We start from the raw sequence: 26259 nt of genomic DNA on the forward strand, positions 1-26259 counted from the left end.
CCAGGAAATTTGTACAACGTTTTCCTCTTGTATTTGACGAGATTTATCTACAGAACCAATAAATACGAGCTGCATCAAACATATATCCCGGTTCTCCTTCGGGATGCAAACTTGTTGCGACAAGAGTTTTACATTATTATCAGCCATTGACGGCTTAGCAAACGGCGTTTCGGCATTACCGCCAAACACGCGTTTCCACTAGGCCGAGATATTTACATATCGTTGTAGAGGCTTCCTTGCTAGAGCCCAGTACTGTGCAAATTGTGTAAAATCAAAGATTAAACATGGTTACACTGCCTGATAAATATTTACAAGCACGGAAGAGCATTCAGTGGAGTAAATTTCAAGTTTCGAGTCGTTTAGTTGCGGGAAAAATGTACGAGAGTAGAGCGAGCCCGACCTAGGACATTTTTCTTTTTTTTTTTTTTTGAGGGGTATTATTCAGAGTGGTTGGAGTCGGTTGGAAGTTTTAAAGTTTGACTGATCTAGATCGCAATTTTCAACTGAAATTTGTTACCACTGCTAGAGAACTGAGAGACTTTTTGATGAATTTCAGCCATATATCATGTTTATCTTACTATATATAAGTTTAAAAACCTTCTCAGTTATTAATCATCTAATTACTCGAGAGTGGTATTAAAAGTTGTATCAAAATGATTATAGAGTAAAGAATACCCACAACGAAATTTATCGTTTTGTTTCATTTATAAGTATCTAAAAACACAGAGAGAATCACTGTCAAATAAACAAGTTGGGAGTCACTGGTATCAGATGCATATCGACACACTCCGTGACTGAAACCGCTATAAACTAAGAACATTCGCACAAATCGGCAGATAAGTCTTAGTTTGATTAACTGATACTGAAGTGATGAACGACTCCATAGCATTGTTTTACTGTGATACAGGGAAACCTTGAATAGGTTTATTCACGACTGTGTTTGTAGGCCAAGTTCATATTGTAACAGTGACTCTCAAACGTTTCACCCTTATTCTATTCATTCAAGTCATTTTTGAACTTTTTGCGACTGTGTAGTAGACAGAAATTCGAAGTCCAAAACTAAATTTGTACAGTTTGTTGAAAATCATATACTAAAATTATTTTCAACTATACAGTGTAAAACACAACTTATTTTTTTCAAATACCGAGTGATTATTATTAATGACTGAAGCAAATTTTTAAATTGGCAGCAGTGTGAGTATGTCAGTTTACAGTTGTCAATTTTGGCTGGCTACCTAATTTGACATCAGGTATGCTATAATAAAATTTTCAATATGCTGCCAATTTGACAAAAAAAAATCACAAACATCACTAGCCACTCGGTAGAATATCCGAGATATTTTTATACATTCTAATTGACCCCTTCTGAATAGAGATGTTAGTGGAAAAAAAAAACCGGCTAAATATTTATTAAAAAAAACACCAAAAAAAATCGTTTTCAAACAAAGAACAAAACTATTTCTTAATATCTTTACTTCTGAAGCTTTATAATAATAGTGAATATTCGATTTCCAATGCGACGTTGCCAAATTATTTCTATTTTCTTAAAATATTTTAGCAATTCACAAAAAATCGTAATAGGGTTATTTTTAAAACCTGAGTTACAATATTTTGTGGGGAGATAAATAAAGATATGCACTCTGGTATACACAAAATTGGCTTTCAATATACAGAGTGTTTATAAAATAAATCATAACATTTTTCAAATATCCTTCTTTTTAAATAGAACACCTGTATTTTATTACTGCATCTTATTTTATTTTTAAGGAACACACCGACATATTGAAAGAAATAGAACAAAAATAGAGTAAAATGCAGTAATAAAATATAGGGTGTTCCAGTTGAAAAATCTGAAATATCGATTTTTGAAAATTGTAAATTTAATTTTTTATAAATACTCTATAAAGTAAAGTTTTATTTAATTGATACCATAACAAAGTGCATACCTTTCTCTATGTTTCCATAAAATATTGCTACACAGATCTTAATTTTTTTTTGTGAATTGTTAAAAAAAATTAAAAATTTGATCAAATTATCAACATCGCATCAGAATTCGAAAAATAAACCATGGAGATAAAGCCTAGGAAAAAGCTAGTAAGAATTTGTAAAATATATAGGGTATCTTAGCTAAAAAAAGTCTTTGATTTTTTATTTGATAATAAATCCCATTTTTTGAATAGAACTGTGAATATAAGGTTAACTTAAATGCCTTATTATCCCCACAATACCGAAAAATACAACACTATTGATAAATTTTAACAACTACGTTCTCAAACACAAGTCTTAGTATTTTTCGGTGTTGTAGGGACAATAATGTGTTTCAGTTAATCGTATATTCGTAGTTTTATGTGAAAATGTACTTCATTATCTTATTTAAGTTTATCGAACATCTTTAACTGACATAGACTTTGTTTAAATATTTTTACTCCAAAATTGCCTTATTTGTCCACCCTTGAAGCAAAAACTTAGCATATAAATGCGTATTTTTTGTATAAAAAAACTGACAGGTATAAAAAAAGTTCGTTTCATTTCAAATAATTCATCAAAATGACTTCAAAACTACTGCCTGATTGAAATCAAGTTAAAAAGGCACGAATTGGCAATATGTATAAATCAGGATATCATGTAAATGATTGTAGTAAGTATATCAAGTTTCACAGCAATTAAAAACAATTTTTGTTTTATTAAAGGGATCACCTTTATTGGACTTTTTTTTACTATGTATTTCCTTAATGCAACAATACATTTTTTTTAAATAAATATGGTAAATATAACTTGAAAATTTTCCTTTTAACAATCCTTGGAACTCCTTGTCCGTGTTATTTGATTACCATTAAAGGAAAAATTTATCGTTTTTACGTATACTGACAGTGTAGTATTCGAGATTATTACTTATGTCCAAAAACATTAAGAAATGCGATTTTCTAAACAGATGTCTTTTCCTATTTTGCCATTTGGAAATTACCACTCGCCTTCGACTCGTACCACCAAACAAAACTCGCCAGTCTAGTCGAGATTTGTAAGGTGATGTAAAATCGTCATAAATTTTTTAATAAATAACCTATTTTAACTTTTGCGTTGTTGTAATGGGAAACCAATAATCTCCTTAATTTTTTTTTAAATATCCCAATCAAGAAAAAATTGTCTTCATCTTTGGTGAAATCGAAAGTGCCTTAATTTTACAGTGACTGTAAAGGAACTTTATTTTGGCGATTTTTTCGATGAAGTGTAATTTGTTTTTCTACGCAGGTAGTAGTTTTGAAATAATTTGGGGGGCACTGAAGATGGAACACCTTGTATAATTAAATTATTATTTCAAATAATAAAAAAAAGATAGTTGAAAACACATTGTGAGTAACTTTAAAATACAAATTTGCATTTTTAGATATGGGGTGACGCCGAATTGCAAAATCAATATAAGGAAACCTTATACAAATTTTCCATTTTAAACATATTTTAAGTTTCATGTTGTGAAAAGAAAAAGGGAAAATGTAAGCCCGCCCGCCCGCCCTACCTCAATTGTGATGTTTTTTTTTATACGCCGTAAACCAAGGGGGCGGATATTAACTGCAAAATACTTAATTCTTTAAAGGAAATTAAAAACATGTTTTTGAGTATTATATTGCTCAAACACTCCGATGTATATTAAGAAAAAAGGCAAAATATAAACCCCGTCCACCCACCCCATCTCAATTGTGATGATTTTTTATTCTTAGAAACTTAAAACACGTTTAAAGTGGTAATTTTTTCTTACTATACATAGTATTCTTTGAATAACACGATACTCAAAAACATGTCTTAAATGGTAATTTCTTGTAGAGAAATAACAAGGATTTTGCAATTAAATTCCGCTCCTTTGGCGCATGACGAATAAAAAAACTCATCACAATTGAGATAGGGTGGGTGGGTGGGGCTTATATTTGTCCCTTTTTTTTAAATATTGTATTATACCAATTTTCTATTTTAAACATGTTTTAAGTTTTATATTGTGAAAAGAAGTCTACACATATTAAGACAAGAAGGCAAAATGTAAGCCCGCCCACCCACCCTATCTCAATTGTGATGATTTTTTTTTATTCGCCGTGAACCAAGGGGGCGGAGTTTAACTGCAAAATACTTATTTCTTTACAAGAAATTAAAAACATGTTTTTGAGTATCGTGTTGTTCAAAGAATACTATGTACATTAAGAAAAACCCCGCCCACCCAGCCCAGAAAATCGACCTATATTAAAATTTCACACTCTTGATTATTGCAATTCCAGTTCCTTCGAAAGTGAAGACAACTTTGGCCTTCTAAATAAAAGCAGCTATTAAAAAATGTATTGAGCACAATTGCGTCGGTTATTTTTATTTATTTTTTTTAATAGAATACAATGTGTGCTTTATGCCCAGTAGTAGCAGTTTAGATCAGTCGATATAGAACACCTGTATAATATAGAAATAAATTCCTGTAGGTTCATAACGGTGCTCATTTCCTACCACTCTTTTCCCATCTTTCTTGCAGCGAAGTACATCTCCATAAAAAAAAATCAAAAGCTATAAACAACAAAAACATAAAACTCCATTTCCAAAGATGCTCACTCTGAAAACTACACAAGTTACACATGAACCCGCGACACGATTCTCCAACCTCACCATTTCTGTCTACCACCCCGTCAAAAAGGTCGCTATAAAATATAGACTTTCCCCTGACATTTACTCCACCAACTGTTTAGTTATTAGTCACATCTCGTATTTATTTAGTAGACTACAAGGAGTGAAGCGTCGTGGAGGGAGGTGAGGAAGGGTGTGCGGTCGGGTAGCGCGCCGTCCCTCGTCTCCGGGGGCGGCCGGTGTACTTACGTCCGGTGAGGGGGTGCATCAAAGTTGGGTGCGTGTTGGCGGCGTTAGCAGCTTGCTGTTTGGGCTTGCTAACCTTCGTGTTACTTTTAGCAAACTCCAGTCGGATCGTCTGAGGCATGTCGGGGTCAAACCTTACGCCCTGCTGCAAAATTGCCCACAAAATGTGTGACCGTGATGTCAATATGCCGTTAATTGCTAAGGGACGACGACGGCGCATCCCGGAAACGGGTCCGGGATGCGCCGTCGACAGAATGGTAAGTGCTGCCGCCTAAATGCGTTACCAGGGGCGTCCAATACTAGAATAGGTCTAAATTAGTCTTCGTTCGTGTATAGTATAGTCTTGTAAAATTTGCCAGTATGCTGTACTAATGTGACAATCACGTTACATTTAAAAGTTTCGGAGATTATCTCTCTAGCATCGTTAGCCATCGCTCGGGGAGTAAAAATGTTTACTTTATCAAACTTAGATGGTGATGTTGTTGACCCGGAAACATTTAAAACTTCTGCGGCCGTCTCCACTTTATTAGCAAGGGAATCATCAATATAGCTTCGGGCTATCGTTGATGACTTCCCTGCCCCCTAAATGCCTTACTAGAAAACGTTTTGCAAAATTAAGATTTGCATTATTCACGTGAGAAGGGGACGAGGCGTTTCGTGAATATTTGACGCGGCCTCCTTCGAGACGATTTATCAATACGAATCGAAAGGAGGAAAAAACAAAGGGAAGAATGCGATAAAGGATGTAATTAATTTATGGAATGAGAGACTGATGGCGCAAATAAGATTGGATTTTGTTTATTGAGACACAAATTTTATGTTTCCGGAACCGAGCTTTCAGCGCGGTTTTGATTGTTAGCGACACCAAAAAAATGGGTCACAAGTTATTTCGATCGAACTTCCCTCGTACTTGAAGGGCAGTCCAATTTGAAAAATTAGAAAATTTGATTTTGCGAAGTTTTACTTTTTGTGATATTTTCACCTTCTTAAAAAAAGACATTTGGGACCCACTTTCTTTAAAGAAAAGACAGTTGGGGCGTCCGAGAAGGTTTCACATTCTTGAAAGAGATATCTGGGGCTCCCAAGAAGGTTTCACATTCTTTATAAAAAGGAAAATTGGGGTCCCCGAGAAGGTTTCACATTCTTGAAAGAGATAGCTGGGGCTCCCAAGAAGGTTCCACATTCTTTATAAAAATACATTTAGGGCCTCCAACGGTTCACATCTTCAAAAACAAAGTTGGGACCCCGACAAGGTTTCATATAAAAAAAAACAAAAAATAAAAAAGTTCTTAAAAAAAAAGACATTTGGGGCCCCGAGAAGGTTTCACATTCTTAAACGAGATAGTTGGGTCTTCCGAGAAGGTTTCACATTCTTAAAAAAAAGATAATTGGGACCCCCGAGAAGGTCTCCCCCTCTTTAAAAAAAAGACAGTTGGGACCCCCGAGAAGGTTTTATATTAAAAACAAAAGTTCTTAAAAAAGACATTAGGGGCCCTGAGAAGGTTTCATATTATTTAATGAAAAGACAGTTGGGGCCTCGGAGAAGGTTTCACATTCTTAAACGAGATAGTTGGGTCTCCCGAGAAGGTTTCACATTCTTAAAAAAGATAATTGGGACCCCCGAGAAGGTTTCCCTCTCTTTAAAAAAAGACAGTTGGCACCCCCGAGAAGGTTTCACCTCCTTTAAAACAAAAGAGAATTGGGATCCCCAAGAAGGCTACACATAAAAAAAAAGTTCTTAAAAAAAAACATTTGGGGCCCTGAGAAAAATTCACAGTCTTTAAAGAAAAGACAGTTATTTCTTTATAGTTGGGGTCCTCAAGATGGTTTCACCTTCTTTAAAAAAAGACATTTGGGGCCGCCGGGGGTTCACCTTCTTAAAAAACCAGTTGGGACCCTCGAGAAAGCATGATATTACAAAATATATAAAAAACAGTTCTTAAAAAAAGAGATTTGGGGCTCCGAGATGGTTTCACATTCTTTAGAGAAAAGATAGTTGGAGCCCCCGAGTAGGTTTCACATTCTTAAAAGAGATAGTTGCGGCTCCCGAGAAGGTTTCACATTCTGCATAAAAAAGACATTTGGGGTGCTCGAGGTTTCACCTTCGTTAAAAAATCAGTTGGGACCCCGGGAAGGTTTGACCTCCTTAAAAAAAAAGACAGTTGGGGGCCACGAGGCTTCACATTAAAAAAAAACAGTTCTTAAAAAAAGACATTTGGGCCCCGAGAAAATTTTACATTCTTTAAAAAAAAGACAGTTTGGGGCATCCGAGTAAATTTCACGTTTTGAAAAGAGACAGTTGGGGCTCCCGAGAAGGTTTCACATTCTTTATAAAAAAAACAGTTGGGGCCGTCGAAAAGGTTTCACATTTAAAAAAAAAACAGACAGTTGGGACCCCCGAGAAGGCTTCATATTATTAAAAAAAAAAAAATGAGGCCCTCGAGAAGGTTTCACATTCTTAATTAACTAAAACAATTCGAAAATTATTTCCACAGAATTCCTTCGCCCTTGAAGTATTGTAATCCATCAAATCTTCTTTCTTTCAAATATTATAAAATCGGATTTTACGATTTTCGTTTTGTGATAAAAAATAAAATAAAAATAAATAAATTCTATAAAGTAAAAACTAGTGGGGTAATTAAAAAAAAAATGCAGATATTCTTAGTTTCTCAGTAGATGCTTAACTTCGATTGTTTATGTATATACTTCATCATTTGATCAATGAAGACTTAGAAAAGAGGACTAATCACACAACACTAATAAATTTGAACATTTATGCGTCAAAATTGTAAGATGACGAACAAATTTTGATCAACGATTTACCATGCATTCAATAACCTTAAGATATTTACAAGATTTCATCATATCAGTTTTTACAATTTCAAAGTTAAATTGTTAAATATTGATCTACAAAATTTTGATTTTTTTCTCCACAAAAGTCTGGATGCCAAGGGCAAAAACTCAACACGGATTCATATAAGTATCATACGCGCACGAGGATGTTATATTTTATAAAATTTAAAGAACATTTATTAGACAAAAATTGTAAAATGACGTCATCATTTTTGAGGGAGACATAAACGAAAAAAATCTTGATTAACCATGCTTACGATAAGCTTAAAAAGCTTACAAATTTTCAGCGCATTTGGTATGCAATTTCAAAGTAAATTTGTAAAATCTTAGTATACAATTTTGAATGTTTTTCCAAAAAACTGGATGTTTAGGATAAAAATTAAAGCAGTAACTTATTTTATAACGTTGAAGTAATATGTACTAATGTAAATTTTGGAGATGACGTCATCCTATTGTTGATGGGGATGTATATCCAATTTTTGGTTAAAATTTGACAACAATCGGTCCAGTAGTTTAGGAGATTATCTGTCTAATAAAAAGTCGGACAGACGGCAAACAGACAGACAGATGGAAACGGGACACCTATTTTTTCGTGACCCCTGCAGTACTTGGGGTCGTGAAACGGCGAGAAAACATAGAAGTACCCAGTCGTCCGATGGACTTGATTAGCTTATGCTCAGGAAGTAGAAAGGTAAATGTTTCGATTCCAATATTAGTCTAGCACGAGTATTTTTTATATTTTGTCTAACGTTACATGTTTGTCACATGAGAACAGCACCACAACTTGTACATTCTTAAACAATAAACGTAACTTTAGATTATTATTTATAGTGTTAGAACAAATCTCAAGACTGTTTGAATTACACGAGGGCAGAATTTCCACTTTTTTGAAGTTTTATTTTAATTTAGAAACACAAAACCGCCACCCTTTAATAATAAAAATAATACTGCATTGTATGTCAAATATCTTTCTGTAAGATCAGTATTGATAGTGACACGCCATGTATGTTTAAGTCACGAATTTCAAAGGTTAGAAGTGAACAAGTTTTTTTACTTTATAATAAAGACGCGAAATCGTACTGAAACGAACAAAATATAAATATGTTTAGACGCCTCTGGTTCTTTGTGAAATTAAAACCGACATTAAAGGAAAGATATTTAAAGCCAGCTTTTGCAGTTCGAGCGGCAAGACGCAGGCAAGAACTAGAGAATTTATCATGAACCCACAAATTCGATGTTGAATAGTGAATCAATTATTAAAATAGACTTTTTTTCAATGTTTGCATTTGTTTCATTATTTATCAATCCACCCTCGTATTAATTAAACAACAAAGTTTAAAGTGACGTACGATTTCTATGACGTCATACATACTTCACCCGCTCCATTTGAAAATTACAACTACTAAAAAGCTGAGTTTTCTGCGTCTGCAATCGTAAAACTCTGTCTTTACTTCAAGAACATTTGACAGAATTGCACTTAAATGTACAATTGTTAATGACAGAGTGACAACAGAGTTAGACCTGAACTTAATGAAGTAGTAGCAGTCTATGTTTCCTACATCGTTTTAATTTAGTCAGACGTAGAAAAAGCAATCCATAGTCGCAGCGGTATTTTAAAGCTAACGTGTTAATGACAGAGTGACAACAGAGTTAGACTTAGAAAAAGCAAAGTCGGCTGCCGCTGCGCAACCAAGCAATCAGTGGTCGTGATATAAACTGACTTATATTGTCACTTTGATGACATATCAGAAAAGCACATGTTCGCTCTTATTTCCGGCCCTCGCGGCGGAATTCATCTAAAAGCTCGTAATTCCACCGCTGCATCCATGGGGGTGCAATTTTTCATGATTTAGACACAGCGACTAGTCTATATTTCTGCAAAAAAATGAATCGGGGAGTACGTAATCATTTAACCCCGATATCAAGCAAGCGGCGAAACCGGCAATCAATTTTCGTTATTAAGTTGATTCCCGGTAGTACACAAACGGGAAAAGACTTTTTCTAATATGAACGAATGTAGTAAATAATTTAGGTCAGCACTTGCCAGGAGAACACATATGTGGAGGATGAAGGTCCTCTCTGATAATGTTATGTCTGGGAATAGGAAATGTTAAAACAGAGAAAGAGGTAAAAGATCTAACGCCGTGGAAGCAGGTCTGTTTTTCTGCTGTGGGTGACACACGGTGCGGTGCATGCGGCAAAAGGGGAATATGTTACAGGGTAACAAACTTAAATGTTACAAATATGTGTAAAGAGACCCACCTGCAAGTCTTGCTTAGCTGCCTCCGCTCCTGCTCGAGTGTTAAAAGTCACAAATCCCACAGGCTGCAAACAAGTTGGGTTATTAACATGGAATTATTAACACAGGAAGCCATCTGTTTTAATTACTGTTGCGAGGACGACCGGCTCTACGCACTTTCTAAGTAAGGACGTTTTTATTTTAACCGCGGGCGAGAGTGATCAGATGGTTCAAATCTTTTTGTTGGAAGCTTTGGTTTTTATTCGTTTAATTAGACCGAATTGAAGCTGTAAAATATACGGACAATGATTCCGCTGTTACTTCAGAAGCTCGTTTTGCAAAACAGCTTCTTTAAAGAAAAATCAATATTAAAACAAAAAAAATAATGATAATTTTTTATTTTTATCACCTTTTGGCACCTGCGAGACATAAGTTATTGTTAACAAAAATGAAAACCAAAATACGAAAAACAGAAAATTTTGGGAAAATGTCTTGCAAAAACCGCGAAATCTTGCATAATGTAAAAGAAACACGACCACAAAATATTCGTTTGTCTTTTCTATCAGATATACGACCACATATGTTGGGGTTGTGGTTGCATACGTGACAGAAACTGTTTATTTTAAAATGTAAGGTTATGTTTCTTGCTCCTTACATATTTCCAACCATTATTCCTATTGATCCTTTCTCATTAATTGCTACAACACAAAGACTAAACTAGAATTCCTGCAGTAATAAATGCGCGTATTTAACCCGTGAACACGAACCTAGCGTTTCTATTGGTTAGGCAACACGTGTTTTTGAACTTCGATTGATTCATTAGGGTAATAAGTGCGCTGGTTGTTTTAGCAATTTTCACGTGATCATTGGACGGTCTCGCCTTAGACCTTTCGTGGTTTAAAATTGTTCTGATATTTTTCCACTTACTATATAATTGTAGATCTTGATCCTGCATATACTACTTTATCGTTGTAACCAAATTGATTTTTCAGTGAAATATATTTACAAAATCTTCATATCTGTGGCATCAAAAAGATCTTTTAATTTGTAAAAAATGACTATAGTGCTTTTTTGCTAAATCTTTAAATATACACGGGGGATCAAAATTTCACGGTTAAGTTTAATATTTTCGAAAATTTGGTTAAAAAATTTTGTAAACAATTTTTTTTGAGTTCTTCAGTGGTTTCTCAACAAGTCAACAAGTCAGACAAGAAATCTGACTAGGAGCCCCACTACTTTTTATCGAACGTTTGTCATCGTCTTGTCCTCGGTAAATCTAGAAACCACACAAGAAATTGTGTGAAATTGACCAAAGAAATCCCTGCATGTGATAATCATACATCTAATAACAAAAAAATGTCGGTTTATTTAAACGCAAAAAACTGTCAGGTGTGGGATTCGAACCCACGCTCCCTCTCGAGAATCAGAGCTTAATCTAACGCCTTAAACCGCTTGACCAACCTGACTAACTTGAATACGTGCCGATCGAAAAGGTCAATGACCCTACCCGAAACCGCACAAGCAAGCGGTCAAGTCAACCGAGGGCAAGAAGATGACAAATGCTCGATAAGAAGTAGTGGGGCTCCTAGCTCAGATTTCTTGAGCTAGGATCCCCCACTATACAACAACTGATACGACGTCGAGAGTTCTGTAAGCTGAAACCGATGTTGAAAACTTCGTTCTGAAATGTTCATAAGTAACAAATGACATCCTGAGTTTTAAACAAACGTGATGCAAAAATTTTACTACAATTAAAACAATCCCTTGCGATATACAGGCTGATCAAAAAATGACGGAATAGCTGGATGGTACTTTGTTACGAAGGCTCTGAAGAAATCGAAAAAAATTGCTAAAAAATCCTTGAACCAAACTTTTGGAAATACTACATTCAAAGTTGACGAATTAATTATATAATTATAGGTCTTAAAATCTAAAATTCCGATAAAAATTATCTACGATCACACAAAAAAGAATTGGTGGATTATAATGAGGCAAATTATTATTAAACTATTAATTGTACTACGAAGTTTCAAATTTGAAGTGTAATATTTTCGAAAGTTTGGTTCACGAATTTTGTTAACAATTTTTTTCAAGTTCTTCAGTGGTTTCTTACCGTTAAGCTTATCCGTGATTTGACAACGAATTGAAAATTCGGAAGAACTACGACGAAAGAATGTTTTTAATGATATTAAGAAACCTGGACTTCAACTATTCCTGAAACCCATTTGTCCATGGCATTGTTCGTTGCTTTGGATATAATTTTTTATTCTTTTCTTCAATATTTTTGGTTTACTTACTACTACCTACTTTTACCTCTTATGTCGTACTTCGTTCATTTTCAGAACGTAAGATCTCCATTATTTCTTGTTATGAAATTTTAAGTATAACCTGTCCACAATTTTCACTATATAAAACAAGGGTAGTTTTTTTTTATCAGTTTAGTATCATTTTTTTAAACTGTGTCGAAAATATTGCATCATATTAAAAAAAAATCAATATCTCAATGAGAACGCGGTTTCCACCACTGTTTTCAGATTACAAAACTCTAGACATCGTAACAAATACATTGTTGATTTTTTCTTGTTGTAAATGAGTAATAAGAATAAGCTTGTGTCGTAGAAGCTTTTAAAAGCTTCTTTTTACTCATATGAGCTAGGAGCTCCACCACTTTTTACCGAGCCTTTGTCATCGTCTTGTCCTCGGTAAATCTAGAAAGCATTGCAGATTGTGAAATTGACTAAAGAAATCCCAGCATATGATAATCATATACCTAATAATAAAAAATGTTTCTGTTCATTAGATAGTGTTAAAAATATTTACAGCTGGTTGTATTCTATACTTTCTCAATACATAACATACAATTAAAATGTGTTTTATTTAAACGCAAAAAAAACTGCCAGGTGTAGGATTCGAACTCACGCTTCCTTTCGAGAATCATTGCTTAAATCTAACGCCTTAAACCGCTTAGACCGCTCGGCCAACCTGATTACACTATTTTCCTACTAAGCTATATGAGGGCATAGTCAGGATAGAACTCGAGTCTCTGCCATACATGATCCAAGGGACCATTGAACGCTCAGGTCAACAACAGACACGTGCCGACCGAAAAGGTCAATGACCGCTCCACACGACACGACCGAACAAGGGGTCAGGTCAACCAAGGACAAGACGATGACAAACGCTCCATAAAAAGAAGTGAGGCTCCTAGGTCAGATTTCTTGAGCTAGGACCCCCATTATATAACTACTGATACAATGTCGAGAGTTTTGGAAGCTGAAAACGGTGTTGCAAACTGCGTTCCAAAATTGCCATAAATAATAAATGACATATTCACTTTTGAAGAGCTGGAAAAAAATTGCTAAAAAAATCTCTGAACCAAATTTTTGAAAATGTTACATTCAAAATTGAAGAATTAATTTCATAATTATTCTACGTTTCAAAATCTAAAATTCCGATAAAAATTGTTTATAACCACATCTACTATCGAAAAAAAAATGAATTCGTGGATTGTAATCAAGCAAATTATTATTAAATTATTTATTAATAACTACTAAGTTAATTTTTCAAATTTTGGCGTTTAATATTTTCGAAAGTTTTGTTTGTTAACAATTTTTTTTGAGTTTTTCAGTGGTTTTTCAAAAAGGTATCATCGAGCTTATCCGTGATTTTTTGATCACCTGTATACATATTGGTAATAGGACTTCTGCTTTTCCTGAAACCCATTGTCCATTTGGGGATGTATTTTTGCTTTGTAGTTCATTTTTTAATCTCTTATCTACTTAATAATTTTTTTCTCTCTATTTATTCTTCCTCTGCAGTTTTCAGGTTTGTCTTTGTTTTCATGTTGTATACTATGTGCAGTCTGTTTTGAAATGTTTGTAAGTCAAGTAGGCTATGGAAAAGTCGTCAAAATTGTCGTGAACAAATACTGAAGCTTGACTACTGGTTGTCTATATAGCAGGTGCTATTTATTATAATTAGTTAACACAGTGTTTATTAACAATAACCGTAATTAGGAATCTGAATAAATGTATCAACATTTCTAGGTTATGTTATTTTAATTGACGGCATAGAATTGACAGATGTCAGCACTTTTGAGCTCACCCATATATCTAATAGTACTATATTGCTAACTGGCCTCAAAATAGTCCGAAAACATAACGGCAAAGCAATATATCGGACCTCTCTGTCTCTCTGTGGTACTAAACAGTACTGCGCATACACTCGTGCCACAGCATAGATAACAATCAGTAGGGACAGCTCGTGTCGGCGCCTTTGTTCTTTCTGACCCGAATTTTAAGCCGTCATGGATGGTCGTTGCCTAAACTATTCCTAGATGTCGCCAACCAATTTAAAAAGTATCACTTCATTTAAAATTTCAAAAATTGATTCGTGTACGCAATATTGCAAACTGTGTAGTTTGCTCAAATCGTATAATCATGAATCGCAATAAGAAAAAAAAAGTCGATATTTAAATTATAAACACGATGATTTGTTACAGTTTTTATTTTATTACTTATACAATTTGACAATTCGCACATTCTTTCCCTGAATACTTGAGGTTTAATTATCATTGTAAAAATAATGCAATAAATACATCTAAAAAGAAAGAGGTTTATTTAAGAAAAAATAAATAAATAAAATAAAAATTAAATTACAAAAAGGAAAAAAGTTAATGCTGCCAAATTATTTTTTTTCTATTAATTTTTTCACCTTTGGCATTTGTAAATTTAAAGCTAGCATTTACAAATTTTAGTGCATAAAATAATCTCATCCTAGCATACAAAGCAAGCAAATAATCGTATGGAAAGTTTTGGCATGGATGAACAAATGTAGCTTGCTTATATAAATTTAAAAATTTCAACATAGTAGTTGTTTGTAAAATTATATTTTCAAAATTTTCACTAAAAATTTGCTCTAATTCACAAATGTAAAAAAAGAAATTATCGTTATATTATAATTTTTTGTTACGTGTAGTTTGTTTCTTATTACTTTTATATTAAATTTTACCACAACAACGGAATCATATATAATAAATTTTTTATATTTATTTCATAACCACCGTTGTTGTTCGTTTGCGACGACTTTTTAAACAAAAAGTGTGTTATGTTTACTATCTTTTCCAAGAATTCCAAACACGAGGGAGAGAATAAGGCAGGCGCACAACAGGGATCCTGTATGAAAATTCATCGGACGAAGATTTTACCTTTTATTGTGAAAATTACATTTTTATACTATTTGTACAATTCTACTGGAAAAGTAGTCTTAAACAAGCAAAACCGGCAAAAATATTGTAACAAAACTGCCAAATTTCAAATATTTTAGACGTCAGTTGGGCGCCCTCATTCGGTCATAAAGCGAACGACCACCCACGAAAACGGGTCACGAAAAACGGCGAGCCGTCCCTACTGATTGTTATCTATGCTGTGCTCGTGCTTGCTTGATTTGTAGTCGATAGCGTGATTGGATGCGTTTTGACATTTCGTACTTTCGCTTCCATTTTGTGTACATGCGCACAGACCCTCGGTAGTCTTATAGACAGAAAACAACATCTTATGTCTCTCTCTGTCCGTGAACACCGTTTCTACGTTACTTCTGAAGAGTTAGCAATATAGTAGTACTAGATATATGAGCTCACCACTAGCACATGTTTCCAATACCAATTAGTATAAACACAATCTCTATGAAGCGGAAAAATTTCATTGCAGTCCAAAGCCGACTTGATAAACGAGAATTTATCTATACTCAGTAGGTCCCCGGGTTGAGTTTACGGAGGAAAAACGTTGTTATTTGTAATTAAAAAAATGTAAAAAGAATAAAAGCTGTTGCTTTGCTTAATATAACTAATTCTACAATTAAAACTACAATTTGTCAACTGTAAAATATGTTTTTAATACAATGGAAGCAATTATCTGGATAAAATCGATTTACTTTAAAAAATCTGGATTATTTAAAAGTTTTTGTTAGTGTTAAATATTTGTTTAAGTTAAGCAAATATTTATATTCCTTTCAGTTTTTGTGTACAATAACAAATAAAAAATCCTTTTGTAAACTCAAACCGGGGACATCATGAAGATAAAAATGCAGTGAATTTTACGTAATCGTATTTTAGTCTTAATTTATGTTGCCCCATCTCTTCAAATTTACCCTTTGTGTGAGTACTTTATGCGTACAATTTTCCCCCCTCAATCTTTTTTTCTTTTTTTGTGTTGTTTGCCTCCTATTATTTTTCTTCTTATCCTAACATTTTTCTGGTTTTTCATCGCTAGTTCCATATGCTCGATTTTGACTTCTTTCCACTTAAGGAACCTATCTTTTTGTAACCTTCTAATATAATTGACGGACTTTTTAATTAGTGTATTTAACGTATTTTTACAAATTGAGAAGATCGTACATCAAGTTGGCTTTGGAAAATCTGTCATTGCATTTTTAATAAAAAATTGTCGTTTCTTTGAGATACGTAACAAAGTTATCATTTTAGCTGAATTATTGGTTGCCTACCTGTCATCTAGGAAACACACAGGAGTTCCTAAAAACGTTACGTTATGACTGACAAACACCGAGTAGTCGTCAATCATCACATAGAGGCGGCAAAATTCTGGAAATTTCAAAGCCTACTTAATATTATGTAATGAGATATTTTACAACTTGTTCCTTTAATCATAGCCAACAAATATTCTTCACTTCTAGTTCATCTATATATTGTCTTAATTTTTTCTTTATCTTTTTTGTTAAATTGATGCATATTTGAGTAAGCTGATTAAATTTTATGACACAAAAAATGTCCAAGTAATTCCATCAGTATCTGAAAGTTTATTGAACAGATTTCTGCATTGACACTCCGAAACAATCCACTTAAAAAAAAAAAACAAAGTTTTAGGTGGTGATGTATAAATTACTAAATGCGCACTTCTGACAACGTTACTCCCCAGTGATATAATTTTGTTGAAAGGTTGTTAAAAAATTAAGTAGGAGTAACCCGGCGCCTCCACCACAGAGTAACCTTGCGTCGTATTTAATCTGAGTTTAGGAAGTTTTAAACAAAGGTACGCAACAACAGTGGAATCAAAATTATTATTAATGAGACAGTTACAGGCACAGAGGCAGAATAAAGGCAGATCATTCGGTTTCGTGTTACGGTTTGGTTGAATTTTTAATCACTTTCCCCCCCGAAAATCAATATCCTGATTTGCTAAAATGAAAATTTGTTAATTTGTTTTACTTCCAAGTTATCTTTCATAAAAAAGTTTTCAAGTAGAACCAAACTTTTAAGTTAAATTCAAATAATTCGTTTGTAGGTGCAAGTAAATTGTTGAATATTATTATTAACAATTGTATTTGTTGACTGTATAAGTGAAAATTATACAGCACGTTGACAAATATGATACAATAATTTGAGCTCACTTAATGAGACACCCGGCGCCTCCACCATAATTGTGTCAATCAATTTTCTAAGAAATTTGGAAAAATAAAAATAAAAACGGAAACACTGAATCCAAAAACGGTTCTTTATAGTAATCCAAAACTACTATAATACTTACGTTGATGTGGCAACATAGTTACGAAAATTTGGTGACGCATCCTACTGTAAATTTTTCGATTCTGTTTTCCCATAAAAACCGAAACTCATTTCAATGGAATTAGGATTCACAAAAACATTCAACTCTTCGCATGTAAAAACAACCCGAATGTGCGTCTTGAGACACTCCCTTTCTCCCCATCTCACTAACATAATTTAGAAAAACACCCAACAAATAATAAATGAAAAATTAATCTTTCAACAGCAACAAAAACAGATGGCTTTTCTTAAATCCCCACGGACACTTACCGAAGCGGTTTTTCCATTTTTGCTTGTAACTTTGAGTAGCGATCCCTCGTAACCCTAAAAATAAAAAATACCAGTGTCAATAAATTCATGTAATCGCGCATTTAAACTAGCGTCACTAAGCGGGAATTCCTGCTGACTAAATTCGGTTCGGGACTAATTGAAAATAATTACCTGAATTATCAATAATGGGGAACTAAGTGAAAAGGTCTATAAAACGAAATAAATTTACCTCATAAGCCCTGAATAATAAATACAACTCCCGAGGCTTGGCATCCATAGGTAGTCCGCTTACGAATAATGTCCGCACCTGGAAAAAAAAAACGATATTAGTGATGGCTCTTGAAAATTAATAAACGCTGAGATGAGATGTGCAATCCGGACTGGGACTTCAAAACTTTAATTTTAATTAAGACCGTTCTACTATTATTTGTGTACTTTAAGACGCAATACCAAAGTAATTAAAAAGAAAGTTGAGCTTTTGGAGCAAGAAAAATTTTATTTTTAAAAATCGTTTACTCTGAAGTTATTGAAGCGTGTCTCGATCTATTTACTTAAGTATTGTCTAAAAGAGTCACCACACATGATTCTAGCCTTTAATTTCACAGTAATGTTTTTTAAACGATTCCTTTCCCGACTCGTCCTGCAGCCGTCGACTGTCTTATTTTGACAGTTAATGGTGTGTTAATATTCCGGCGTCGTATTGTTTGCAGATGCAATTTAAATAATTAAGCGAGCTTTCCGTTGCAGTGGCCGAGCGTTTTATAGCCGTGCGCAGGCGGCGAGCTTCGAGCAGTCGTTGAGCTTTAGAAATGAGGATGAAAGAGGAACCTGTGTCACGTGAAACCGTGCTCTCGCGAAGCTAAGGATGAACATTCCGAGTAAACAAATATCCTGTCTTTGTGATACTTGTGCCTACGCCCTTTTGTATACCCACTTTAACGTTTATTGGGGATGTTGCGTCATGTCAAACGTGATTCATATGTGTTAGATTACGCGACAGAGTCAACAGCTCGAAAAATTCAATAACCGGTATATTAGGATTCTAGCGTAGCAGGAGAATCTTATTAATTTGCGTATTACTTGGGGAGGTAATATCTGCGTGGTATTGTACGGCGGAGGCGGTGTATATTGTGCTGCTTCGGAGTTGGATGTCAATTAAGTTTGTTGCGAGGCAGAAAATACCGACGTCCATTCTTTTTGCGCGAGGAGTCGAATTTATGATTTATCCTTTTCACGTTTGCTCTCTGGAGACTTTTTTAAGGCGAAAGTTCGGAAAACTATTACTTGAAAAATCTTTTACATCCTTGGAGATCTTGTCGCATCTAAACGATAGCAGGGAGGTCGCCGGTGGAAACATAATACATCATTTAAGGGTTGATGTGTTTACTATTTTCGCTTTTTTCGACGCGCTTATTTTTTTTATTGAGACGACCCGTCGTGAAAGTGCCAGATGAAAACATAATTTTTGATTTATCAAATATCAAATATTTTTTATGTAGTGTAGTAGCACAAATTTCATCAAAATTTCATGAAGAAAGAGAATGAAAAAGGAAAATCACAACTTATATACTCTACTTTAACCGACTTAGAAAGTTTTTCCTGGGTTCGTAGTTCGTAGTTCGGGGTTATAATAATATTACTTCAGTTTCACAACCTTTTAGTCGCTGTAAAACTAAAATCGTACTAATGCTTATGTGTACTTCACTAACTATTTACTATCGAATCTCAGGAAACATTTTGTTATACTCCAAACTCCACCCATATTACATTAAGTATGTATTTTTAAGAAAAGAATAGTGTTGAGCAAGGCGCAGAAAAGCGTAACCTGTCAATATAGTACCCCCTGACCTAAATAGTAATGAAGTTTTCATTCTTTGACAGACCTAGGGGCGGAGCGTAATTGCAAAATGCATATTTAATTACAAAGATTTACCATTTTATACGTGATTTAAGTTTCTAAGAATAAAAAAATCATCACAATTGAGACGGGGTGGGTGGGCGGGGTTTATATTTTGCCTTTGTTTCTTAATATACACAGTAATCTTTGAAGAACACAATACTCAAAAACTTGTTTTTAATTTCTTATAAAGAGATAAGTATTTTGAAGTTAAGCTCTGTATCCTTGGTTCACGGCGAATAAAAAAAATCACAGTTGAGATAGGGCGGGTGGGCGGTCTTGCATTTTGCTTTTTTGTTTTAATATGTGTAGACTTTTTTTCACAACATGAAACTCAAAAGATGTTTAAAATGGAAATTTTGTGTAAGTAAATATCGATTTTGCAATTAAACTCCGGCCCATAGTTGCAAAATCCATATTTCCTTGCAAAAACCATTTTAACCATGTTTTAAGTTTCTTGTTATGAAAAGATGGCAATGTATATTAAGAAAAAAAAGGCCAAATGTAAGCCCCGCCCACCCACACTATCTCAATTCTGATGATTTTTTTTTTATTTGTCGTAAGCCGAGGGACCGGACTTAATTTTAAAATTCTTATTTTTCTACGAGAAACCACCATGTGAAATATGTTCTTAAGTAAACAAAGAAAACTAAATGTAATAATTAAAAAAGAAAACCAAAAGAGAAGCCCCACCCATCCGTCTCGATCTTAACCGTGGTGAATTTTTCATTCGTTCTCAGACCGAGGGGCGGAGCGTAATTGCAAAATCGTTCCTTATACAAATTTACCATTTTAAACATGTTTTAAGTTAGTTAAGTTTAGTCGAGACAATAGAGACATCAGATCAGGTCAGCTCAGGTCCTGTCAGGGCAGGGCAGGTCAGATTAGGTCAGGTTTGTGTGTGAAATTTTTTTGCTTGTGTTTTATTAAGTCTTGAGCTTGACGAAGTAATTTTGTGGTGAAGCAATTTTGACCAAGCTATTTTGTTGAATCGGTTTTGTCCCGGGCTCTTTTGTGGGAATACCGGAGAAAAGATGAAGTCTTACACTGTGAGAGCATTTAAAGAACTTTTAAATAAACTGTAATCAGAAATTTAGAAGCGAAATAAGCGATAACATCATTTATTAGATTATAACATAGAAACATGACTGAGAATAAGACTAATTTAAAAATAATGGAATTTTGATGGAAATCTTTATGTGGAATAGAATTTCAAACATTAGCCAGCCCTCACCAAGGAAACTCGAATAGTATGGATTTAAGAACGACAGAGAGAAAACAGACACCACGATGAAAAAAACTGCCTGGTAGATAGGCCACCAATAATTCAACTTACATAATACCTTTGTCATCTATGTCAATAAAACGGCAAATTCTTATTAAAAATTTAGTGACAATTTTTCAAACGATTTTTTATAATCACCCTCTATAAATCACTATAAAAAACACTATTATATCGTTATTACCAATTTTAGACCACGGTTTTTCTAAAAATGCTTCTTTGAAAAATCGTAAAATATGATTTTGCGATTTTTGTTTTGACCACTGTAAATTACACCTTGATAGCCCTTGTGCAAATTCAAAAGGAACGCAGTAGGCACAAATGGGGACAAAATGCAATATATATAAAGCAGATAACGAGAAAAAATGTATTCTCAATGTTTCAGTACATACTTAACTTCGAGTGTTTATGTTTATACCTCGAAAAAATTCGACTATTAACACGTTTCAAATTTGACTGATTTTGTCATCTCAACACAGAGGAGAGGACTAATTAATTAATTAAGCACACTCGTTTTTTTCCAAAAAAATGAACCTTAAAACGTTTGCAAGAGTTCCGAGCATTCGGTTTTGGAGGTTCAAAGTTAAATTGCAAAGTGTGATACAATTTTGTGTGTGTTTTTTTAATCTGGAAGTATAGGGTAAAAATTCAACACGGATTCATAAATCGCAAATTTTAATTAGCCCCTATACGATGTTTCTAATATCCATATAAATTTGACAAAATCGGTCCGGTAGTTTCGAAGATTATCTGTCTAATAAAAACTGACACAGACGACAGACAGACAGGCGGAAACGTGAGACCTATTTATTCGTACTCTCGGGGTCATGAAACGTCGAGAAAACTTGAAAATAGCCAGTGGAAACGCTAGAGAAGTAAAAATTAGCAGTATCTGCAATCTTCCACAGGATCTCGTTTAGAATAACTTCGAAAACGGATAAAATAAAATATGGACCCTCTATAAATCACTATAAAAACACTATTATATCGTTATTACCAATTTTAGACCACGGTTTTTCTAAAAATGCTTCTTTGAAAAATCGTAAAATATGATTTTGCGATTTTTGTTTTCACCACTGCAAATTACACCCCGATAGCCCTTATGCAAATTCCAAAGGAACGCAGTAGGCACAAATGGGGACAAAATGAAATATATTTAAAGCAGATAACGAGAAAAAATGTATTCTCAATGTTTCAGTACATCCTTAACTTCGACTGTTTATGTTTATACCTCGAAAGAATTCGACTATTAACACGTTTCAAATTTGACTGATTTTGTCCTCTCAACACAAAAGAGAGGACTAATTAATTAATTAAGCACATTCGTTTTTTTTTCCAAAAAAATGAACCTTAAAACGTTTGCAAGAGTTCCGAGCATTCGGTTTTGGAGCTTCAAAGTTAAGTGCAAAGCGTGATACAATTTTGTGTGTATTTTTTTTAATCTGGCAGTATAGGGGAAAAATTCAACACGGACTCATAAATCGCAAATTTTAATTAGCCCCTATACGATGTTTCTAATATCCATATAAATTTGACAAAATCGGTACGGTAGTTTCGAAGATTATCTGTCTAATAAAATCTGACACAGACGACAGACAGACAGGCGGAAACGTGATACCTATTTGTTCGTACTCTAGGGGTCATGAAACGTCGAGAAAACTTGAAAATAGTCAATCGCTAAGCTTAATTCACGCTAGGGAAGCAAAAATTAGAAGCTGTCTGCAATCTTCCACAGGATCTCGTTTAGAATAACTTCGAAAACTGATAAAATGAAATATGAACTGCAATGAAAACAAACACAGGAATTCGTTACAATTAAAATTGGAAAAGAAGCTTTAGGAAAACAATACACATAAAAATGATGAAGGACATGTCACATAAACAAGATTTTTCTTAACGTACTTTTTTACAACATTAATGATTTTTTGAGGTCTCACTTGTGTTTAAAAAGAAACAGTCAGAATAAGAGACAGTTCTATATTTTTCAAAGCAACATAACAAAAACTCATTATATTTAAACGACGTTTTTACATCATTAATTGAAACTGAAAATAATGTCAGACTTTAACGAGCTCCTGGAACATACCTGACTCCGCCAGATAAGGTTTAACTAACACAATAAACGCGACTGAGTATTTTAGGAAAACAGGGTTTGAAAGTCAAAGTAGTTTCGTTTTTTTAATGATAATTTCCAGATAATGAGAAAATTAACCGTAAAAGTGCAGATTTTAACACAAAAAAACAAGTAGATAATACCACTCACAGTGTAAGAAAAAATGTTCAGAATGGGATTCGAAGTTCTTTGAAATTCAGCACCCATCATAAATTCTGTCGAGTAGTTGGATATAATTTTTGGTTGAAATTTTATGGTGGATAAAGCAACATGCAGTCACGCACTCACGTGACCTGAAGGAGTTATTAAAGCAAAATATGTACATCAATAAAAATAATTTCGGTGTTGGTCATAGATTATTATGAAGCAAAATTTGTGGGCTTTATATGAGGACAATATAAATCAAAAAATAAAATATTTACTCGAGAAACCATACCAAGGAGAAAATTGGCTAACCCTATCCGGACAACACGCTGATATTACACACAATATCAACACCAAGTTCAGTAATTTACTTACGACACACTTGACGAATTAACTTTAGCTTGGAATAAAAATTGCGGTGTATACTAGATAAGATCTAGCTTCCTCGGACGTTTATAATAATTTGGGCAAACATTTCCTTTCCTTCCACTTTGTATAAAATACGACTCCTTGCCTACCACTTCATTTCTCTTAAAAAACATCCACTCCACGTCCTCTTCCCGTTTTTAAAATAAGCCATTCTCTTTTAAGTAGGTATCGCATATTCTGTTTACAAGAAAATCCCCCATATTGCTGCCGAGTTCATCTCCCCATTTCCTCGAATTAAATCGCGGCGTGTTATTATGTTTGCTCCATGAACCGTGCGTAATGCACCTCCTCTAATGGAAAACTAAATAATAAAGCCAAGTTTGCCCAAACAGAACAAATACAAAAGTTGCCAGCTGCTACCATTAAAGATAACAGATTCCGGCGGCTTACGCAAAACGACTAATTATCAATTGTCCCCGATGTTAGCCTTACGTTTCTACACCTAGAACAAGCCTCACCAATTATTATAACTCGATATATATGCAAATCTGGATCGTTTTAGCCAGAACATGGTCCGCGCTTACAAAAGCTTAGTTGCCTAACATCTAGTAAATTAATTTCTATGTATCATATCGATCAGCTGCATCCAGACGATTTATTACCGATGGACATTATCTTAGCCACAGGGGCGTGGTGAAGTCGATCCCTCGACGCTGCCACACAACCTATTACACGTCGGTCTGGAAGTTTGTTTATAAAAACATAACTCGAGGGAGGAAAAATATGTCAGCTTGTGTTCCGATAGAGGGTGGACAGGATGTACGCAGATCCGTTGTGTCAAACAGTACCAACGGGGAGGGCCGCCATGACGAAGGTAGAATTGGCGTGAAATGTTGCCAGACATTTATATTTAATGCTACCAGCCCCCTCAAGTCGATGGATAAATATTTTAGTAGCAGCAGCAAGAAATGGGTCTCTTCTGACAGACTGTATATTACGCTACGTCCCACCTTTACCTATGCAGCGAATGCGCGTGCTCCATTGCTCAAGAATATTATTAAATATTTGAAGATGCGTTTGGTAGCATCGACAATAATGCATAGGCGGGACTGGAAGTATGAAATCGAGGATCCATTCTTTCCAAAAATGCTGGGCGCCCCAATTGATAAAGGGTCTGTTGAAACAATCAGCAAGGAAGGGGACAACAGCAGAGTGGAGAAGAAAATGGTTTGATTGATTTTGCTGACGACTTGGACACCCAGGCAGTTAATTACTACTTGGTGACTACAAAAAATATTACTATAAACTAGGCTTTCATTTCCAATAGGATTAACTCAAATACAAGAAATCAGTCAAAGTACAAAACAAAGAAAAAACTCGATAAATAAATTAAACACAGAATTAGGGAATATTTAAATATAAATGTATACAGGGTGCTAAAAAATGGTACACTACTAAGTTCACAAGGTTCGGGAAAAATCATTAAAAATTCCTTACATCAATTTGAAGCTGATTTCCAAAGTAAATGTTAACATTTTAAGCCGCAAAAATTTCTTCAACCTCTACAAAAAATCTTAAAGCCTTCCCGTTTTCGAGTCCACGGCGACATTAATTTAATTCATGAAAATTTTCAAGGTGTTTTCAAAGTGGATCAACGTTTAAGATTAGTTTAAATGTCATAAATGAACTATTTTTTTAAATCTCGAGTGACAAGTTATGAAATGTGTTAGAATCAGAGTTAGGCAAAGCCTAAGTGATGGGGAATCAATCAGACAAATATTAAAAATGACGCCGCGACGTCAGGCGATAAATTTGGCTGGCCGACTGTGCAGTTTCAACCTCAGTGGCATTTGATGCACTTCAGAGTTTATCTGATCAAGATCATAACGGAAATTGTGATGTTGAGCACTCATTTTTAATTTTTAAAGCATTTTAACGTCTAGGAGAACTCGTATAACTGAGGAAAACCTAGGAAAAGTAGTAATTGTTATTAAGAATTCCCGAAGTTGTAGGCCACGACCGCAATAACGCTAGCGATCGGACGGCGATGAGTATCACTTCCGCGATGCCGAAGTCTGGTTATAATAACTTAAATAAAGCCATCCAGAACTCTAGACTTTTTCATCCAAAAGCAGGAATATGTGAAATGTCGTGGTACTCTCACGTAGTTTCTAATTTTGTTTTGTACAGAAAAAAGTTAAACTTAGCCCCGCCCAACCACCCTCTCTTTATTCCAGTGATTACTCTTAATATTGTTTTAGACTGACTTCGGTAAATGACTGAACAGTATTAAGAGTATTCACTGGAATAACGAGGGGGTGGGTGGGTGGGGCTATTGCTTGCTTATAAAAGATTCTACAGAAAAAAGTTAAACTTAGCCCCACCCACCCACCCTATCTTCATTTCAGTGATTACTCTTAATATTGTTTTAGACTGACTTCGGTAAATGACTGAACAATTTCAAAAGTAATCAGTAGAATGACGAGGGTGGGCGGGGCTATTGCTTGCTTATAAAAGATTCTACAGAAAAAAGTTACACTTTTGTACTCGAAAGATTTTGACAAAATCGATCATAATATTATTGTAAATAAATTAAGGACATTTGGATTTAATTCCTCCATAGCACAGTCATATTTAAATAATAGTTTAACATATATTTAAGTCTGGTGTTCCATAAGGGTCTAACGTGAGTCAT

At 34.4% G+C, this 26259-nt stretch overlaps 1 protein-coding gene across 4 annotated transcripts in view; it reads right to left on the bottom strand.

Moving 5' to 3' along the window:
- The window catches only part of Cpo (couch potato), a 374497-nt gene that overhangs the window by 8482 nt on the left and 339756 nt on the right, over window positions 1-26259 (bottom strand). For 3 of the 4 annotated variants that reach the window (XM_064053396.1, XM_064053394.1, XM_064053397.1), the window contains exons 2-5: window positions 17989-18066; window positions 17760-17813; window positions 9955-10017; window positions 4843-4984 (exon numbers count right to left, since the gene is read on the bottom strand). In XM_064053396.1, coding sequence (XP_063909466.1) covers window positions 4843-4984; window positions 9955-10017; window positions 17760-17813; window positions 17989-18066 — 337 coding nt within the window. The remainder of the gene's footprint in view (window positions 1-4842; window positions 4985-9954; window positions 10018-17759; window positions 17814-17988; window positions 18067-26259) is intronic. The other variant, XM_064053395.1, reaches the window with a different exon arrangement.

The sequence above is a fragment of the Zophobas morio genome, unplaced genomic scaffold, assembly GCF_036711695.1.
Source record: "Zophobas morio isolate AGI-343-1 ecotype UQ-CSIRO unplaced genomic scaffold, CSIRO_AGI_Zmor_V1 ptg000011l, whole genome shotgun sequence".
Taxonomy (NCBI): Eukaryota; Metazoa; Arthropoda; class Insecta; order Coleoptera; family Tenebrionidae; genus Zophobas; species Zophobas morio.